The 20,586-nt window shown below is 34.4% G+C and overlaps 1 protein-coding gene across 6 annotated transcripts in view; it reads right to left on the bottom strand.

Moving 5' to 3' along the window:
• The window catches only part of POLK (DNA polymerase kappa), a 33,831-nt gene that overhangs the window by 8,770 nt on the left and 4,475 nt on the right, over positions 1-20,586 (bottom strand). For 2 of the 6 annotated variants that reach the window (XM_059492007.1, XM_059492012.1), the window contains exons 2-10: positions 16,384-16,562; positions 13,865-13,984; positions 8,698-8,850; positions 8,181-8,312; positions 6,372-6,525; positions 4,093-4,308; positions 3,079-3,203; positions 2,730-2,896; positions 773-805 (exon numbers count right to left, since the gene is read on the bottom strand). In XM_059492007.1, coding sequence (XP_059347990.1) covers positions 773-805; positions 2,730-2,896; positions 3,079-3,203; positions 4,093-4,308; positions 6,372-6,525; positions 8,181-8,312; positions 8,698-8,850; positions 13,865-13,984; positions 16,384-16,521 — 1,238 coding nt within the window. In that variant the 5' untranslated portion in view covers positions 16,522-16,562. Of the gene's footprint in view, positions 1-772; positions 806-2,729; positions 2,897-3,078; positions 3,204-4,092; positions 4,309-6,371; positions 6,526-8,180; positions 8,313-8,697; positions 8,851-13,864; positions 13,985-16,383; positions 16,563-20,113; positions 20,243-20,586 lie in introns of all 6 variants that reach the window. The other 4 variants (XM_059492009.1, XM_059492010.1, XM_059492008.1 and 1 more) reach the window with 4 other exon arrangements.

The following is a 20,586-nucleotide window of genomic DNA, read 5'->3' as shown; positions in this document are numbered from 1 at the left end:
CAGGGTTGTCATTTCCCCCATATAAACTAGTTTCATGATCTCAGAAGCCTGTATACATTTCTGGTCTAAAACCGTTCCCTTTGAGGAAAAAAAAGAAAGGAAAAAAGCAATACAGAAAGATACTATGCAGATGTCCAAAGTATCTGTCTGATTGCAAGGCAGCACAACACTAAAGCCATAAATTTTTCAGCTGTGGTGGTACCAAAATCATATTGGGCTTACTTAAGCTGCTCACAGCTATTAAGTCACAAAATGACAGAACTAAGTATCTTTTCTTACCACCTTTTCTAAGAAAACACATGATGATAGGGATAATTATTACAGTGCTTTACAGATTCTCCTGGCAGAACTCATTTTTTAAAAATTAACTACCTTCTTAAGGAACTTTACTCTGGTAAAACTTTAGTTAGGAAATAAATGTGACTGCAGACTACTACACTGATATTGACATTGAGCTTAAACAGATAAAAAATTTTCAAGCCCATATATATTTCCACCTTATCTTATGGTTTAAAGATCACTTGGATGCATTAAAGGCACTAGCAGAATTGGATGATAAGAGAATACTCAAACTGACAAAAATACCTCCGTGGAGTTCTGGAGCTAAGGACAAAAAATAATTCATGCTTGAATCTGATTTAGTGAGCTTGTTTTATATGTGCATTTTAAAATAGAAATAAAACAAAATTATATGACTAATAAAAGTATACATTACTTGGTATTTAGTGCTTCCAATAGTTAATGTAATTACTTCAATATTAAAGAAGTGTACCTTTCAGTGCTCATACTTTTTCTTTCTCCGTCCCTTTAAAGAGAGAAAAGTTTATTATACTTTCTTGATATAGAAATCTTTTCAATAAACTCAGAGTCAACCAATAATGCTCAAATAACTAACAGCAGTCTTTTCTATAAAGTCTGGATGTTAAATTTTTCTACAAATCTTGTACATCAAGTTTAATCAAGTGCAAAAAGCAGAATTAAAAAAAATGTAGATTAAGTAAAAACATAGATCGAACATAGATGTCTTTTTTAAATAAAAAAGTCTAAAAACCAAACAGAAAAAAAAGTCCCTCAGAACTCACCTATTATGTCAGAGAGAGTCTGATTCAAAAAGAAAACAAACTACAAATCCTATGCTGTCTTAGTTATAACTATGAAGCATGGCTATTAAAATCCCACACATACATGTATATTTGAATATTTCCTTTATCTGAGGATCTGAGGAAATATTCTGCCTTCAGTCTAAAAGATTGTTCAGCTTAAAGTTGATGTATTAAAGCTTTTTCTGCTTGTTGCTTTCTTTCTTCTTAGTGCTAATTGAGTATCCTTTAACAACTTTCTGCACATAAGGAAATGCCTCAGAGCAATTTCAGGTCATTCTTCTGTTTTCAAGTATTGGAAATAACAAATTTGGTATTGCCATATTTTCTTTAAAGAAGGTAGACAGACACAATAAGATGAACTATTTACTGAAGATCCAGGTTTTAATATTTTAAGTGGTTGTTTTCTCTACTAAAATCACTGAAATCAAGTTGGTGCTGACAAAAAAAAATCTTAGACATTAAAACCCCTAACCTTTGAAATGCTCCTTTTTTTCAAAATGCCCTGGGACATATCCCAGGCTGTAAAACATCTAACTAGGGTGAATAAGACTGCACCAATTATTAAAAGATTATCCAAGGTCTGTTTATATATTAACAGAAAAAATATTTTGAAAACTGTGTCTTATCTTTTATCAAGTCACCTTCACCAAGTCAGTCTTATCGCATATTTTCAAAAATGTTTTTATACTCTGAATAGAAAAAAAAAACAACACAAAAATTTGTGCTAGCACATTACTGGGCTTCAAACTGCTCACTTCATATATTATTTTGTAGTCAAATGGAAAAAAGGGAAGATTATTGTCAGAGAATTTATGGATATAATAAAGAATAGGTCTTTCAGAAGTGCATAAGACACTTTGGAACTTTTAATAAAATCAAATCATTGTCAAGCTACCTTAAAACAGAATTTCAGTACTGTGGAAAGGAATATCTTTTAAAAAGAAATCAATACTTAATTAAGGGTCTTAGTTAAACAAACAGTAAAATGCTATGCTTTGGGTCTTTTTAAAGAACATGCTTGTCTCCAAGACAAGCTTAGAAATGACAAATATTGTTGAAAAGATATATGCACTGCTAAGACTGATTTCTCCCATACTAAAAAGGAGGCTAAAAGCTATTTAAGTACAGTCAACCTTAAAAGAACATATATTAAGAAGGATATAATAATCTTCAGTTCCATTCCACCAAATTCACATTACAAATATGTAATCCTAATAAAAGACATAGAAACTTCCCTGACAATTCACCACCAGAGAAGATCAAATATCTTTGTGATTTTCATTATAATCCAATAGTTATAAACACCAATGAACGTGCATTGTTTTTGAAGAAAAGGGAATGTACAACTATAAGGTTATCCTACCTTGATTTCTTGACATACACTTATGTGCAACTTCCCTGATGAGATTTTTTTGGATTTCATATTTAGACATGGCTGTACAAACCTTTGTTTTTTCATGTTTGGCTACTGCATCTTAGACATAAGGCATCAGACATTTAAAAAATATATTAAACAAGCATATATCCATAATATTTGCCAGTTAAATAATATGTTCACTATGTAACATACACAAGGAAGCATTCAGAAAAATGTTAACACAGAAGGAAGAAACCCCCATGGCTTACTTTTCCAAATGTGTTGAGCCCAAACCAAGTGAAATATCCAAGAAATTACGCCAAGATACTTCTGAGAAAAGAAGAGAAAGCAGCGCCCTCTGCTGGTAAAGTTCTGAGCAAGTCACAATTCCAAGTGCTTTTAACATCTTCTCTGTTACTTTTCCAATACCTGGCACCTAGAAAAGAGTATGTAACATTATGGTGAAAATATTCCATTTGTAGATCCATTACTCAGAAAATCTGAATCAAATACAACATGGAAGATTACCTAGAAAATTCTATCATTTCAGTAAAAATCTTGCTTCTAGAACATAAAAACATTACATGACAGAATAGTAAATGTCCTTGTGTCTCTTACCTTTCTAATGGGCAAATCTTTTAAGAAGTCTAGCACTGCTTGTCTCTCAGAAGAAATTCTGTATTGGCCATTAGGCTTATTACGATCACTGCACATTTTTGCTAACATTGTATTTGGTGCTATTCCTTAAAAACAAACAAAAACCAATGGTAATTTTAAAAAATGTAAGACGAAGTTTAATTTCAACTATCCAATATTTATAAGCCAAAGAGCAGCCTTTATACTTGGCAAAGACTAAAATAAGGAAAAGAATTATGATTATTCATAAGTCAGGGTAACACAACAAGCACTAGTAAGTCAAGAGGGCTTAAATACCAAGTCCTTAAAAATAACATCAGTTACACAAGTCATCCAAATGTGGCTAGAGACATACACTGGTTTTAGTCAATTAAAATAGCTGAGATTTAAAAGTGAGTTGTCTGAAGTCAAGACACAGAACTTGATTTATAAATATTAAAAAGCTATTAAAGAGTTAATTAACTTCAGCATACATGTACTTCTCTAGGACTAACATTTTAATGAATTTTGATATTTTGATATTTTTTTAAGCAAGGAACAGTGTGAAGGTAGAAACACAAAACAGCACACATCTGCTATTCAAACTAAAAGCAGTATAGAAATCAGTGAGAGATTGAACTATGACACAGCGTCTGACAAAAACAATTTACATGATGCACTAGAAAAACCACATGTGCTAAGATTAGCTCAAGTGTACTAGTCATTCTTCCTCACTGCTTATTCTTACTTCAAGTAGAAAGAAGAAAAAAGATGACATAACCATTTCAATGATTAAAAAAAGAGTAAAAAAGAAAATAAACAGTAATGGTTTGGATATTCATGACATCTCTTGAAATAATTGAAAGTAACATTCTTTGCAGACCTTCAAAGATCTTCATATTTTTGTTGCAGGAGACTGTGGCAAGGGTAGATTCTTAATTAATGCCCTCTGAGATGAAAGTCGAAGACATTATGGAAATACAAAAATTAACTTATTATTCCTATGTGTCTGAATACCTGCACTAGCAGTCAGTTGAGTTTTCTGCTCAATTCTAAAGCGAATTTCCTTCACAACTTCCTCTGCAGAAGTTCCAAAGACAACTGAGTTTTCCACTGATAGACCTCTTTGTTCATGTTCGCCATCCATCAGAGATGTGTTGTCTTCAAACAGCACTGGTGAAGAAGAGACTTCACCTTCGTTAAATTTGGCAGACATATTCACACAATCTTTATCTAAGTTAGACAGAAATGCAAACGATTAATACGTCCGTATAGACTGATTTCCTTCTTCACTGGCTTCAGTGTTCATAAGCAGTTTTACTTCTTTCTATCTTTATTTAGAGAAAGCAATTGCATTGGTTTTTGTTTAAAGATTGGAGAGATGTAACTGCTTCATTTTTGCTATGATTTGAGCTTGGCTGAGATTGAAGGCATTGGCTAGTAGACTGGAAATAACTTCCAGAAAAGCAAAATGTTTAATGGCCTGTTGCTGTAGCAAAATCACTGAGATTTTATAATTATTTTTGTTTTATATCAGGTTGGAGGCCATATGCTCTCTTCCACAGAATTTTTTTCAATATTCTCCAAATAAAATTAGGGTTCTAGAATACCTAGTTCTAGAATGATCAGCCTGGTAAGCTTCTGATTTTCAACTGCAGTCATAGTAGAAAAGTAATGTCAGCAGTCCTTTATCTGACTCTACAAACATTACGATTAGTTTCACCCTCTGAGCACTTGTTTGCGAGGAACAAAGATATCAGGCAAGTGTGAAGAAGCACATACTACATATCAGTGACACTGATTTTGTAAAAACTATGACAGTTTGTTGCTTTCTATTTTATCAATGCTTTTCTGTAGTAGTGTATGCTTGATTATCCTCTTAATGACTGTCAGAAATTTTGAATACAGGTAGTATAAATATTCCAGTTTGTGCATCATTCAACCATTCATATGATTACTTCTTTTCTATTATTCCCAAGTGGATATACATGTGAAATCCAGTAATATCTCTAACATTTCTAAAATCCTGCAGTGCTCCTGCTACTTATTTCCAAAATTATCAAGCTGAATTGTAATGCAGACCTAAACCACACCATTTGGTTTAGAAAATCTAGCACCACTTATCAAACATTTTATTCTCATTAAAAGAAAATAAATTCTCCAAGTCCAAGTCATTAGCAGCATACATTTTATTCACAGGTAAGCAGTAGAGAAAGGTAATCTGTAAACTAACTAAATTGGATGTAGAGAATATATGGGAGGGCAAATTATGGAAGGACTGACGTATCTACACTTTCAGTGGGTGCAGCTCATCTGAAGTTTATGACTGGCAACTCCTGCTCCCAATCCAATGTGGACAGCATGTCTTATGCCATTGCACAAGGCAAACAGCCATCCTCTGCTGCCCTGTTCACTCCGCTCCTTGCCCTCCTGCATATCCCGACACCCGGCCAGCCCAGTGCTGTTCATGACACTTGCAGCACTGGGAAGCTGCAGCTCCCAGAGCAGCGTCTGCCTGCAGCCCCCACAGCCCTGCCTGCAGCCCCCCAGCCCTGCCTGCAGCCCCACAGCCCTGCCTGCAGCCCCACAGCCCTGCCTGCAGCCCCCCAGCCCTGCCTGCAGCCCCCACAGCCCTGCCTGCAGCTCCCCAGCCCTGCCTGCCTGCAGCCCCCACAGCCCTGCCTGCCTGCAGCCCCCACAGCCCTGCCTGCAGCCCCCCACCCTGCCTGCAGCCCCCACAGCCCTGCCTGCAGCCCCCCAGCCCTGCCTGCAGCCCCACAGCCCTGCCTGCCTGCAGCCCCCACAGCCCTGCCTGCCTGCAGCCCCAACGCCGTCTCTCTGTCACCTTTGACAGGTCCTGAGGAAGAACAGGGACCAGAGCTGTCACTGGACAGTGAGACCTGGGACATCCCAATGGCCAGGGACACCTCTGCCTTCATCTGCTTCCTCTGAGGATTGAGGGAGAGACTCAGGTTCTTTTATATGATTTTTGAGTCCAGATTATGATTGTTATATTGATACAGCAAACTGCGTGCTATTTACCTGGTTCAAGTCCTACTGTATTATAAATTTTTTATTTTGCTACTTATAGATTGCACTATACTGATTCTGCTTGTAGAAGTCCTGTGCCATTTGATTGATAAATTCTGTACTGTTGTAATAAAGTAATCCTACTAAGAAAAATAAAGCTTAAATTCTAACTACAATTTAATGCTTTCACAGTTCTGCCTAAGATCTCTAAAAGAAACACTGTCTCAGTGTCAGGTGACCTCATGAAAAGTAAGTAATTTGCTTACCTATTCCTGTAGTGCTTTCTGTATTAAAAAAGAACCTTCTTCTATCTTCAGGCCAGTTCAGCCTTTCCTCCAAGTGCTCTGTTATGTTCAGGTAGGCTTCATCTAGGCCCATCGGCATAAAATTGGGATCATATTCAGCCAGTATTTCTCTAACCTCGATAAACACATAGTAAAAGTTTAAAGCCATGTTGCTCTAAGAGCAGATCTTGACACAAAATCAGGACATAAACAAATGTAGTCTGAAACTTCCAGATGATCAATAAATACTAAATATACTGACAATACAAATTATCTCTTGATATTGTAAAACTATGGCAATGCTTCTTCAAGTAGTGAGATATTAATAGTAAGTGAGAACAAAACAGATTTTGAGCACTGTATTTAACAGCAAAGGGCACTAAGGTATAAGGACTGCACAGCCACTACAGTAACTGACACTGCAGTAACTATCTGAATAAAACTCTGAGGACCTGGAAAATCAGCAACATGAATAAACTGAGGCAGTTTTCTGTGCTCAGTGTGTCAGATATCACATATAGAAAGGTTAAAGAAACCCATCAGTAACAGTAATTGAACTGAAGTTACAGAAAATATTTCAGAGCAGTGGTTAAGGCCACAGGCAAAATGTGTTAAGAAAACCTTAGTTATAAGTCCATTTTTCTAGAAGGAAACGTAATAAAATAAACAGTCAAAATAAAAGCTCTACCTTCTCTCCTCCCTCTTTTTTTTAAACTTGGGGGAAAATCTGACTGTGTTATGGTTTTTTCTATGTTTTTCCTATCAGCTTGAGTCAAGTTCTTAGGTATTACAACATTCGTCCACATGCACTTCATCCTTCAGCAACTGAATGAAGATAAGATTCTCTATGAACTTTGAAAGACAAAATGAAATAAATTTAAATATTTTCAATCCAAAACTCAAGGGAAAAACATAACTAAAAATCTGGACCAAGCCAAATCTCTAATACTTTAATACTTTACCCTATCAAACAACAAATGAAATACGCATTGTGAAATAAACATCATGAAATCCAAGATCCTTAAGAACCAAAACTACTGTGAAATACGGCATATTTATATATGCCTTTTTTATTTCTCTTTTTTTCAGAAGTCAAAAAAAAAAATAATATCTTACTTTATGTTTGTATATTTTTTGCTTCATAAAAATAAAGAAGGCCTGACACAATTTTTTTTAAAGTCAGGAGACTTGTGTCATGCACTAATTTGATTTAATATGTATAAAAGACCTCTTATCCTTTTTTTAACCAGGCTTTTATCTATCACAACTATTTCCTCTGGCACTAGGTAAAACTACTTCCATTAAAGCAAAACATGATTTCTTTTCTCCATATTTCTTTTGCTCTATGTAGTCCCTTATTTAAAAAAAATTCTATCTGCATTTATAAGTCACTAATGCTCTTTGTTTTTCTCTCCAGTAATTAGTATTCAAAAGTATGATTACACATTACATAAAATTATCATTTCCATGTCTCCTATGTACTTGCAACTTCCTAGTAACTAGATTACGTTCCATGATTTTAACTTTTAAGAATAATACAACAAGAGATTTTCAAAACTTCTATCAACAATGCTACTAACTTCAGTAGAATTGATAGACTGGGTAAGTGCAATGCTTTTTCATCTCCTTGTCCAAAAGCACCAATATTTTGTTAGACTTATGTTTAAAGCTGCATTACTGAAGAATTCAATATTTAAATTATCACTTTTCATACTATCTAGAACTGATGTTATTGACAGAGTCTAAAAACAAGTACACTCACTTTTGGTTAGAGACCACTTTCAGACTTACCTCTTTACTCACTTTGCCGTATTTTTCAAAGTTTAGTGGTACTATAGTTAGATGGGGACATAGCCTTTTAGCAATAAATCCAGGCATGGCTGCACGCACCCCAAATCTCCGAGCATGGTAATTTGAGGTGGACTTAAGAGAGATTAAGTAAGTTTAGTGTCCAGTAATCAAACTTTTCCTTAAGTTTAGAATTAAATAGTTCTAAATAAAAATAAAAGTTCTAATCACATATCTCCATACAGAAAAGACTGAAAAAGACAAGAGTTTATACACATTTTCACTCCCCCTCCTCCTGCATTTCAATCTGCTTACATACTTTAAATTTTAATAAGTACACATTTTACTGAAAAATCCAGCTTACATGGTCAAGTCTAAGAATTACTGTTTCCTTTATTATTTTTAGGTTTTCCACACTTCATATAATACAGTGTAATTTTATTTCTGCTATTGTTTTATGGTTTATTAGGCGTAGGATTCATGCAATTGGTTTTTGTATTAGTTTAACATTCAGCCTTACCAACATACTCATTGATCCCACTGCTATAGGTTTTTCCTTCAGCTCTGGATTGTCTCTCATTTCCACAGCTGCATAGAAGGCGTCCATGTCAATATGTACAATTGTACTGCTAAGGTTACGGTTCTGTTCCAGTTCTATCACAAGTTTGTCCACCTGAACAGAATAAATCAGTAATTGAAATACTACTAACCTGGCAGAAGTGCAACAGTATAGATTATCTTAAAACTCAGATGAATCTTGCATATAGTTAGAGTAAAAAACCTCAATAAATCCAATCCCCACCAAACCAGTACCAACTAAAAAAAAAAAAAAGCAATTAAGCTTTGGAGGAAACTTGCTCTCAGAGAGAATGCTGCTACAGCAATTGGTCCAAAAAAAAGACCCCAAAACCCAGTGGAAAAAACCACAGCTGTTGTGGTTTAGCCCCAGCTGGCAACTGAGCTCCTGCAGCCACTCAATCCCCCATGGTGGAAAAGTCAGACGAATAAAAATGAAATAAAACCAGGGGTTGAAATAAAGACAATTTATCACAGAAGGCAAAAGCTGTGCATGCAAGCAAACCAAAATAAGGAATTAATTCACTGCTTTCCATGGGCAGGCAGGTGTTCAGCCGTTTCCAGGAAAAACAGCTTAATCATATGTAGGAGTTACTTGGGCAAACAAATGCCACAGCTGCAAAGTCTTCAACTTTTGTCACAGGAACCATATAAGGCTCGATTGCTGAGAAAAGTGCAATCAGAATAGCCTATAAACAAGTGTGTTTCACTCCAAATGTTAAAGATGTATGTCTATGTGAGCAGTATGGTTTCATCAGCTCCATGGTGTTATGACACAGATTTCTCTACAAAGTACTTTGATTGTGCTTAAATTGCTTGTGTTTTTACCAAAAGTCACGCAAATCATTTGTTTGTTCCAGAAATACTGTTGACCTATGAATGAGGTATGAACCATGCTGTCAAGAAAAATTGCTAAATATTTGACATGGGATTTTTATGATGATCATGGTGGCAGCAGAATCACATATCATTCTAGAAGTAAGAGAAAATACAGGAAAAAAGCCAAAAGAATGTGCTATCAAAATAAGATTACCTAACCATAGGTTGACTAGGCAACCTCAATCTACACAACAAAAGGCTGCTACTGCTAGTAAGAAGCCCCAGTAGGCTTCACAACAAGGTAACACAGCAAGAAATGGAATTAGCAAAAAGGAACCAAAGTTTCACTTTGCTTGCAGGCACAAGGCCACACACACTCTCCTCACATCAGGGTACCAGTACAGAAATGTCTCTGGACTGACTAATTCATTTATGGCCCTGGAGAGGAATGTTTACATGCATGGTTCTTCTCTCTTATACGACCCTCAACAGAACTGCTTAATAAAAAAACATAAAAACCTTATCCACGAGAACCATCTTTGAGCTCAAAACACTTGAACCAAGGCAAGAGAGCTTGGAATGTTTTATTTAAATTGCTGATTAATGATTTACAAAGACTTTTCTTTGTTTTTTTTCCAAGTTGCTATGAGGGATGAAATGCGAGACCAGAGCCTTAAACTAGGCTACTCAATACAGAAGGGCACAGTATGTTCTCTGAGGCTGAGAAAACTAGTTCAGACAAATTAAAAGCACAAGGAGGAAGACATTCAAAGAAAAAAAAAAAACAAAAAACAAACAAAAGTGGGGTATTTACCTTATTTCCACTATATTACTAATTCAAAAGGATTAATCTCACACTTAATTCATCAAAAGCATCCTTATTTTAAATTCTGCTTTACAGATAATTTTTAGGTTGCTCTCAAATTCAAATAGTTTAATTAGATAGTATCAAGTGCTGCTCTAGTAGCATAACTTCTGCATTTCAATTTATCACATTTATAAACCTCTGTTTTGCTTTTTCTCCCTAAATATATTGCTAACAGCATACTTACTGGTTAGCTAACATATACACCTAAAGAATGAAGCAAAATCACATTTAACCAATAAAAAATACAAAAAGATTACTCTTCAGTGAAAGAAACGGATACAAGTAATATGCCAAAACCAAACACAACCATATCTACTCAGAGAATTCTTGGCACATAAAAAATCTCTCTTTAAAATCTGTGGAGTAATTCCTCACATGCAAGCCAGGCTGACAAGTTTTTAAAAGCTGCTTTCAATAAACCTTTGTCAAGTAGAGATACCTTTTAATATATATTTCCAAGCTAGATTAAAAAAAAAAAAAAAAACAAAAAAAAACTAAACAACCAAACAACCAAAAACTACAAATTATAATTAGAAGTTTAATTTTCCTTATTAAACACTTTTAGACAATTTGAAGAGTTCTTCTTTTTTTCTTATCCCACAGTAGAATATGTAAGTTTTCAAAGCAAGACAGAAAAAGTCAATAAAAGCAAGACAATGGTAACTATTTACAGAATAAACATCCAGGATAAATCCAACATGGATGAATAAAAACAGCAAACATCAGTACAGCAGTTTCCAACTCTGGTAGCAGCTGCACACTTTTTAATTTATTACAAATTACTGCTGAACCTCAAGGAGTTCCACACATTCTAATGGCAAAAACAACATTAGAATTGTGTTGCAAAATCTACATTTTATTCATATTACTATTGCCATCATGTAAGCAGGATTTTGTCCAAAAGTCCAGTACGTGGAGACATTTTTGTTTGGTTTTACCTTATAGGACTTAAATCAACTGCCAGCTTAGGAAATCATACCTGAGCCTCTAAGCATCCTACAAACAAGACTTCATTTGAAGATGAGAACATGCAGTGTTCATAGAGGTAGATATACAGATACCTTTCTAATTTCCAGAATACTTCCCACTTAAAATTTTAGCAGAAAGTAGTACTAAAAAGAAGAGTTAAAAACTCCTATCAGAACGTAGTACTAAAAGGAAAAGCTAAAAATCTCAATAGATAAGAACAACAGAGAAAATAATAAGAACTGACTATATCCATAACTGAATGGAGATGATTAAACAACACACAACAATCATTAAGAAAACCAAACAAGACAAAGATTTGCAATACAAAAGGTGGAGGCCTGGGGAGATGTGGCTGGCAGGTAAGAAACAGAAAAAGGGAAAGGTATATAGAATATCAAATAGACAGAGAGAAGACTGGCTTCAAGTCCACAAATTTCAAAGAGGACTTTGGGACAATTTCAATGAGGACTCTGGGACTGTTTTGTAAAGACGACTGATGGTGATCTGACTGTGGATGTGGGACAAGAAAGAAAAATTCAGGATATGACAAATAAAAAGAAAGCAGAGGAGAGAGCAAAATGGTCAGAATTTGTGCTGGGAGAATGAGGGCAACAACAATCATATACCAGAGTTTATATGCATACAGAGAACAGAACAAAAATCCAATGTTTCCAGATGTTTTTACAGCAGAAAAGATCTCAAATTAGCCAGCAAAAAAGTGTGCCTACTATACTCCTCTAATGACATTTCTCATGCAGTATGACAGCTGACTTTGCAATTTATCTATTGGAAATAAAGATGTCTGCTATTTCAGCAAGCAGCATAAAGACTTCAAGCATGGAATTTGAAACTCAGGTCCCAGTAAAATGCATACAAGAGAATTTATCTTCTTAAGTTTCTTTTTTCCTCTATAGAAACCAGTTTTCATAAGAAACATTAAAAGAGCATAAAATTATATTGTAATATCAATGGATCAATTTCTGAAAAAGACAACATAAAGGTAGACAAAGCAATTGAATTTTTTTGGTTTCCACAAAGTGCACTACACTACTATATTCTCTCATTACATAACTATATAATAACATTATTTATAAAATTTGTGTTATTAATGTATTCTATTTGATAAGATAGACTATTCTCGGTAAAAGAAATAGGTCTCTGGTAAAGGTAGGATGGAAACAGAAGCATTTTTTCTGTAATTATATTACTTAAAATCTACTTTAGTTAACTCAAAAAAACCTGGACAAGCAGAGTCATAATTAATCTATGTTGAAGATTCACTAAAAACAATTGTGACATACAGGCTTTCAACAAACTTTTCAGAGGCACTCAGAATGGCGAACTTTTCTTGGAACAAATTTGAAACACTGGCATCTAAAATATGGAAGTGATTTGCAAACCTGAATTGAAGCAAAATAGTTGTACACCAAAAAGACCTCAACCTCTAATACTCAAAATGGCACTGAAAATTAAAGGATGTGTTTAATCTTCATGTGTTTCAGCTCTTCATCTACAAACAAAAAAAGTATCAGTCTACTTTTCTGGAATATTGCAAGAATTAAGAATTGACAGTATGTGGTGTACAACATAAAAAACTCTATTAGAAAATCACTAATTCTGCATTCAAAACTGGATTTAGACTAGAGTTCAACAAATAAAGCTTGGGGCCACCCTTCGAACATTAAGGACAACAGTAAATATTTAATAATTTGCCCCTCAGTGAACATTATCTGCTATGCGCAGTGAATAAAACAGGAATCCTGTCAAGGAAAACTAGCAAGCAATCATTTAAAGACTGAATCACAGCACAAAAGAAAATGGAAAGGAATTCAGCTCCTAGAAACAATTTTAACTCTGTTGTGCCTAGTAATGTATAGTGTACAACCTTTCTTTTAACATTACATACACTGTAATACTTTGGAGACTACTATCTACCATTAGCATTTTAAAAGAAAAAATAGCCTCTTCATCTGTATAGTTCAGGACGCTTGCATTTCTTGTGACTGCTTGTCATGATGATTTTCATTAATTGGCTTTAAAAAGGCGTATTATTGACAACTCTGATCTTTCTCATTCCATCGCAGGCCACTGAACACAAATATATGTAAATTCTAAACACAATAGTGATATGATACTTATCAACAAAGCATTTAACAAACCTTTACATAAATCATAATGACAGAACTTCAAACTCATCAGACTTGGAAACATAAGAATTAATTTGTTTCATTTCACTCATTTAGAGAACATTTCAAAGTAATTTTACAAACTATTCTTCTAGCAAGTTAATATTAAGATGACACCAGCAAAATATTGTGCACTTTTCCTTGCAGGTCTAACATCAAATGGTAGTTTAACATCATGCCTGTTGGCAGAATTTAGTGCAATAAATCAGAACACACCAAATTGTTTATGATTCAACATTGACCACAGTAAGTCATTAGAAGATTAGTACCTGCATCTGTGCTTTCAAGAGCTGTTGGGCTGTAATTTTCTCTTTTAGCTGCATCATTTTTTCAATGCGTTGGTTAACTTGTTGATCTTTCTTAAGTTCATTTTCATAAAATTTAGAACCCTGAAAGAAAAAAATCACAAAAACACTATGTTTTTCTTTTTTGTCTTTACCTTGTATTTAAGCAACCATATTTGATCTTTAAATAAAGAAAACATAAAACACAGAGATGGTTTCTAATGCCTGCTTTGGATTTTCATATAAAAAGACACAAAAAAGCCCACTGGTTCTTTGCATCTCTTCAAATGACACACATATATTTCTCCTGCTCAAAGGAGTTTAAGGAGTTATTAAGAGAACTTTGTATGTTTATTTAGTCTAACACCTGGCAATAAAAATTTTGAAAGAATAGATAAAAATCAAACTATTCTTTGCAATATCTCCAAGGTATGGAGTACAAAACTCTAATAAAAATTTATTTTAGCATTTTTTTCAGACTTCCACATAGCTTAATAAATATGGAAATATATAATGATGTTGTATAAGTCAAATTCACTTGTAATGTTGAGTATTTTGTTGGCCATTCAATCTTGAAGAACACTGCAGAATTACAAGCTATTTGGAAGAGGATGATGAAAACCAAATGAGTATAAAAAAGTCCTGTTGCTCTCATATATGTAATTGTTCCTTGAAAAAAAGGCATGAATACAAGCAAATGTAAAAAAAGAAAATAATCATGTACAGAATGTGTAATGTCACTTTCCCTCCTGACTCAGAACAAAGAAAGGAGGGCATATAATGAAGTGGAAAAGATAAAAATTCAAAAGTAGGAAATAAAATGTTTTTCTTGCAACATGTCTTAGCTTACAAGTGAAATAATATTTGCAAGAAAAGACTTATTTTGAACTTCTTGGTAAAACCTGCAAAAATGAACACATCTTTAGGTCAAAGTATCTAACCACCAAACTATCACTGATACCAAGGATTCAGCCATAGACAAGTCAGATTCAAGCATTTATATAAAAAGCAAAAATATCCACTTTCATAATAACTATAAAAAAGATGATGGCAGAGCTGTAATATATCACGTTTCATTAGAAGAAATATCTAATTAAAAAAAATTAGGGTGTGTTTTCTTTGAATGTCAGATATGCCCTTTTATCTTTTCTCACCTATGCCATCAAATATGACTTGCTGACACTCACTGAAAGAAATGAGTACTAAAATGTAGGTGTGGAAAGCAACACAATTCTTGAGATCATAAGTAAGTTTTAATTTTTTTTTCCATTTATTGAAGTATTTCACAGTTGAAATGCCATAAACCTTGCAGTACAGCAGTGGGTAGTGTCTGTAGGTGTCATTTTAAAGATTATAGAAAAGCTTAAGGAAAATAATCAATGTTTCTTTTTGGATTTTTTGATGTGTAGCTGGCAATTATAAACTCTTGCATTTTTTTGACAGAAATATATTCAAGTAGTCAGATGCCTATATGTCAGCTTTGAAAGCCTATTTTACAGTTCATTCCCTTTCATACCAGGAAAAGAAACAGTAATTGCTGTAACAAAATATTTTATGTAAATATCATTATCTGCGATATGTCTGACAAAGCACTGCTTTCAAGAGAGAGTGAACACAATATATAGAAGAAACAACTTATCAATGAAAAGTTTGATAGCCTAGAAAGTATCATCAATGTGAACTGCAAGCAAAAAAAGGAAAAAGCTTGCTACATAAGAAAGGTTTGCAGCATGTTTTCACTCTCCTCCTTTCTCCCTCTGCCCCACCACTGCAGATCACTACAGAGCAATATTAGTCAACACAGAATGCATGAGGAAAACGTCAAAGTACATAATCTTGGGCCATGATGACACCAAATAAAATACACACTTGTGCAAGGAAAAGTAAGAAAAAAACCCCCTGACTTTCTCAGATAAAGTGTTACCCCTATACTGTTCTATTGCAACTCTGCAATAACAACCAGGATGACAAGTATTTCAATGGCTTGAAGAGTTGTGAGGGCCTCTGTGATCTTTAGTATAAAGCTGTACACTACTCGCCACTTCTCTTGAGTATTGAGAAGACAGTGACAAAGACAGGCAGTAAAAACTCGATTACATCAAATTCATCAGTTACAGGAAGGTGACCAAAAGAAGTAAATCTGCTTGGCTGATTGATTAATGATGGGGTGGACAAAAGGAATGGAAAGGCGGAGAAAAAGAGGAAGCTGCAGCCTCCACCACTACCTCTGACAAATGCTGTAGTATTTACGTACTGCTTTGGACAAAAAAGGAGCACTTAAGCATATACTCAGCTGTCGTCCTCCATGTCCTTGCGGATGAATACAACAATACTCTAAAGTAAACTAAACTATGGCCCTTCTCCTTCTTCCCCACATATAAATTTCTTCCAAGAAGATACTATCCATATACACACATGAGGGATACAACTTGGGGAAGGGAGGGGGAGGGTTTTCAAACACTGGACCACAAAAAAAGCGTTAGGAAAAAAGTAATCAAACCAACCTTGGTAGCTTCCATGATGATTTTATTGATTTTCTCCTTATCCAAACCCTGCATTCCAGCTTTGTTATCATTAAGGCCCATTCTAAGTAGAAGTCCATCATTGCAAGAGCTGTTAGAAACTTTTTTCATGTCGTCCATTGTATTTCTTGAAAACAAGTACCTGTTTTACGACTTAATATCTGAAAAAAAGTAATAAAATATTTATGTTTCAACTGAACAATAATTAGATTTTGTCATTAATTTTATTTATCATAAATATGAAGACTTATATTCTTACAAAGTAGCTGACCTGTGACACAGACCACATCAAACTACCTAAAACTCTATCAGTGTTTGGATACAGTAAGACTCTTTTCTTATTAAATTAAAACCATTTTCCATTAAAACCTCCCTTACAGAAATAGCTGAGCACAGAGCAGCCTCAGGTAAAGGCTAGTACTTTAGAGAAAGTGGATTATATATTTTGATATGAATGGACATTCACTATACCTTACATATGAACATGACATTTGTACCTGTGCATTATCCTGTCAAATGAAACATTACCACCTTAAACACAAAATACTGCTGCCTATTACATTAAAAGAAAAAAAATTACAATATCTGTAAATTGAAGAAAACCACCCGTCATTTGGTCATCATCCTTGCTTGAGTCAACCTGTAGAATCCTTTCCAGTAATTTCTAGCTCAAATTCAGGACCTTGTTTGTGTCAAAACACATATTTTAAAAACAGATGGCTTCAATTAAAAGTTTTGAATAAAACCCTAATTCAGGATAAAATTTGTGCACTTTTTTTTGCCATTAATGTATTGTGTCATGGTATCCAACTACTGGAACTTACCAAGCCCTTGTTACTCAACTACAGTCACCTGTAATTTCTTATACATGCAGATACTTCTGGTATGTCAACTTCTGACATCTTCCTTTGCTCTTTATGAAAGAAAATTGTTGAATCCTCAATAGGCTTTTATTATATGGTGAGCTGTTTAGTTATTAACTGATCTCAAAAAAATAAAGAAAGCAAATTTCATCTTCTGTACCATGAAGCAATGGTCTTATTTAGTCAGATTCAAACAGGCAGACTCACAAAATAGTTTAAGTTGGAAGGAACCTTTTAAAATTCACTAAGTCCAACCAAGGGATATCTTCAACTACATCAGGTTGTTCAGAGCCCTGTCCAACCTGCTATGAGATGTTTCCAGTAATGGGGCCAATCCTCCTCAATAAAACCATTACGTATACCAATCCTCCTCAATAAAACCATTACCCCTTGTAATGCTGAAAGAGGCCCTGTCAAAAAGTCCAAGTGTGATAAGGCTGTAAATTATTTAACATGTATTCATTACTGAAAAAGCATACAGAAACCATTTCTTCCTATCCCAAGTCACTGACTCATAAACCACTCCAGTTTTACTGTCATGCAGAATGGACATTCAACCATCAACTTTACACTGCTCCCTGTGACAGGAACCCTTGCTATTTGGAGAAGCCCCACCCTTTTAGGCAAATACACCAGTTTTCTTAATCACAAAATACACAAATCTAAGAGTGTGTCATTTTTCCTTTAAATGCTCCTTTCCCATGCCAGGACTTAAGTGGGCCTCATTAGCAACCAAACACAAGAAGGTCATTATGTGGCTTTGCATTTAGATGTGAATTTCTTTACTAAAGAACCACATTAATAACTTCTAAAAAATAATGATGGCAACATTCATATTTTCCTGAGGTCCTTCTGCTGAAACATACTAGCCAACTAAAGACAAGATATTAAAGAAACCCATGTTTACAAAAAATGTTCTGTCAAAAATATCTGAATTTCAATCATATGCCATTAATTCACATTACTGTTAATGGTGTCTGCTGAAAAATGCAAGATCAGTTACATAATGCTGTGTTTATATACAGTGCGTTGTTACAGTTGTTACAGTGCGTATTACAAAGAACTTAAGTCGATGTAGAGATCAGGACCCTTCTCTTAATCCTTTAGTAGCATTTGAGCTTCTGGGAATAGGAGTGGATTCACAACATGTGTATTTATCAAATAAAAGACTACAATGCTGAACATTTTCAAAGATTTTTTCAGCTGCAGTAGGACAATCTCTTACAGTTAACATACACATTTATCAGAACAGGTTTGCTAGACTTCAATCAAAGCAAAAAGCACTGCATCCCAAACAACATTCCAAATTTCATCTCATGCTTATAAGCACCCCTGTATAAACTAGCTCCCAGTAATTCCACTGTTACTGGCAATCTCTGGTAAGTAATGAGCAACATTTCCAAGCAATATTTTCATCAAAGTAAATATCCCTTCACTATTCTCCCTGCTTCTTTTATCATCATTGCCTTCAAGAAACAGGAATGAACACAAGATTGCTTCCATTTCTCAAAATGTTTTTAGCTGTTCCTTATTCCTGAAAGTGTCTTTCTCCCTAACATGTACAAAACTTTCCCCTTCCTCATTCAGAGCACTCTTAAAGGCTCAGTTTATAGCAGAGGCTTTAAAAACTAATTTATGTTAGTCAAAAGAAAGTCTTCTCTATGTCATTGTTACACATCTAACAATAAAAAAAATTTACCATGATAATCACAATGATGGAAAAAATAATCGTCATTATAAAGTCTCATAAATGGTGATCACCTGGTGTTATTTCATCTTTTCAGCTTATTGTGTGGAACAAAATATATTGCTAGACTCAGATAAGAAAAAGTATAAATATCAAATAATATCTTAGCAGAAATTAAGAAGAAAATATGTATCTGAGGACATGATATTTGTTGTCCACCAGAGCTTACAGGTGTACACAAAGGAAAACATGAATAACATGTGTTACAATTTCCACCTGCTTAATATGAAGAGAACCTGAACATTATCTTGGTTTCAAATTAACAGGTCTGAAAAAAAATCCATAAAGTATTTAACACACTGAAATTAATCACAATGGCTACAATAGGACAAATGATACAAAACTGTCAGATAAAATCAGTGCTCATTTGCCACAGGTGAAAATGAAAAAAATTAAATGTAACAGAGAAGCAGCAGAGTTTGAAACTGCAAAATGTGAACAATATGTCAATGTAGAAATGTTGTAACTGTTTCAATTAGGATAGAGAAAACACTGACCTCGTGGTGACAATTTTTTCGCTAAAAAAATTTGGAAAAAGTGGGTAAGGGACTAGAATCTAACGAAACAGTCTACACAGAGTGACATACTTTTGGCATGCTGTTACCTCAAGAAGCTGTTGCAAGACAAAGCTGCTTCCTCTAATACAAAAGATGACTTCACCCTCAGTATCACAGTGAGCAAGTAGTGTGTGAAACCAGAGGAATCTGCGAAGGCAGTCTTTAGCAATGTACTACCTTACTATTCCTGCGATTGGGGAATTAGGGGAACCAGGAAAAGTGGAAGGAGGTAACTTTCCAATTGCTAGGGAAGGATTTCTAAATGTAAAGACTTTGGCAGTGAGTGTCAACGGTTAATGTAAAGCAAACCAACAAACAAGAAAAAACATTGAGAAGAAACACAAAATACCATTACTGTGCAGAAAGTTCCATGAGTAAGCTGGCATGCCTACAAGTGGGAAAAGATCACTAATTAAACTGTAATTAAGCTCTTCTAGAATCAGGCACAGAAACTAAACTATTAAGACAAGGTTATATAGTATTTGAAACTGTCAAGAGAAACAGCAATAAAATCAGAGCAACAATTTAATTTCAAGTGCCTTTACCTCCATTGAAAGATAGCATTTTTTTAGCAGTTGATTGAACCAACCTAAAGGAAATTACTTGTATTTGATCCTGTGCAACTCTTCCAGCTTGTCTTCCTTAAAGATCTTCCAATTCCAGCAACATAAACTCTGTATACAGTATGAAAAGTTAAATGCCTTTAAATTGCAGTTTCCATGTAATAAAATAATGCAAAATATACATTTATAATATTCTTATATTTGTATATAAGAATATTCAGCTCAGTAGGCGTAGTGCTATTATGTACATTATTAACATTTTCAAAATATGTTAACAGTTCATCTTTTGTTGAGCATGTTAACAACATGGGAAGAACTATTAAGGCTGGAAAATGACACAAGTATGGAAAAGCTTGAAAAATAATTTATTTGCATACTGAGTTATTGCTCAATGCATGTAAGTTGTGTACCTGTCCTTTTAAATAACATCAATTCTGATATCTTTGCTATTGCAT

Source organism: Ammospiza nelsoni, chromosome Z, assembly GCF_027579445.1.
Source record: "Ammospiza nelsoni isolate bAmmNel1 chromosome Z, bAmmNel1.pri, whole genome shotgun sequence".
NCBI classification, from domain to species: domain Eukaryota; kingdom Metazoa; phylum Chordata; class Aves; order Passeriformes; family Passerellidae; genus Ammospiza; species Ammospiza nelsoni.
This window is presented reverse-complemented; position numbering and strand designations above follow the sequence as displayed.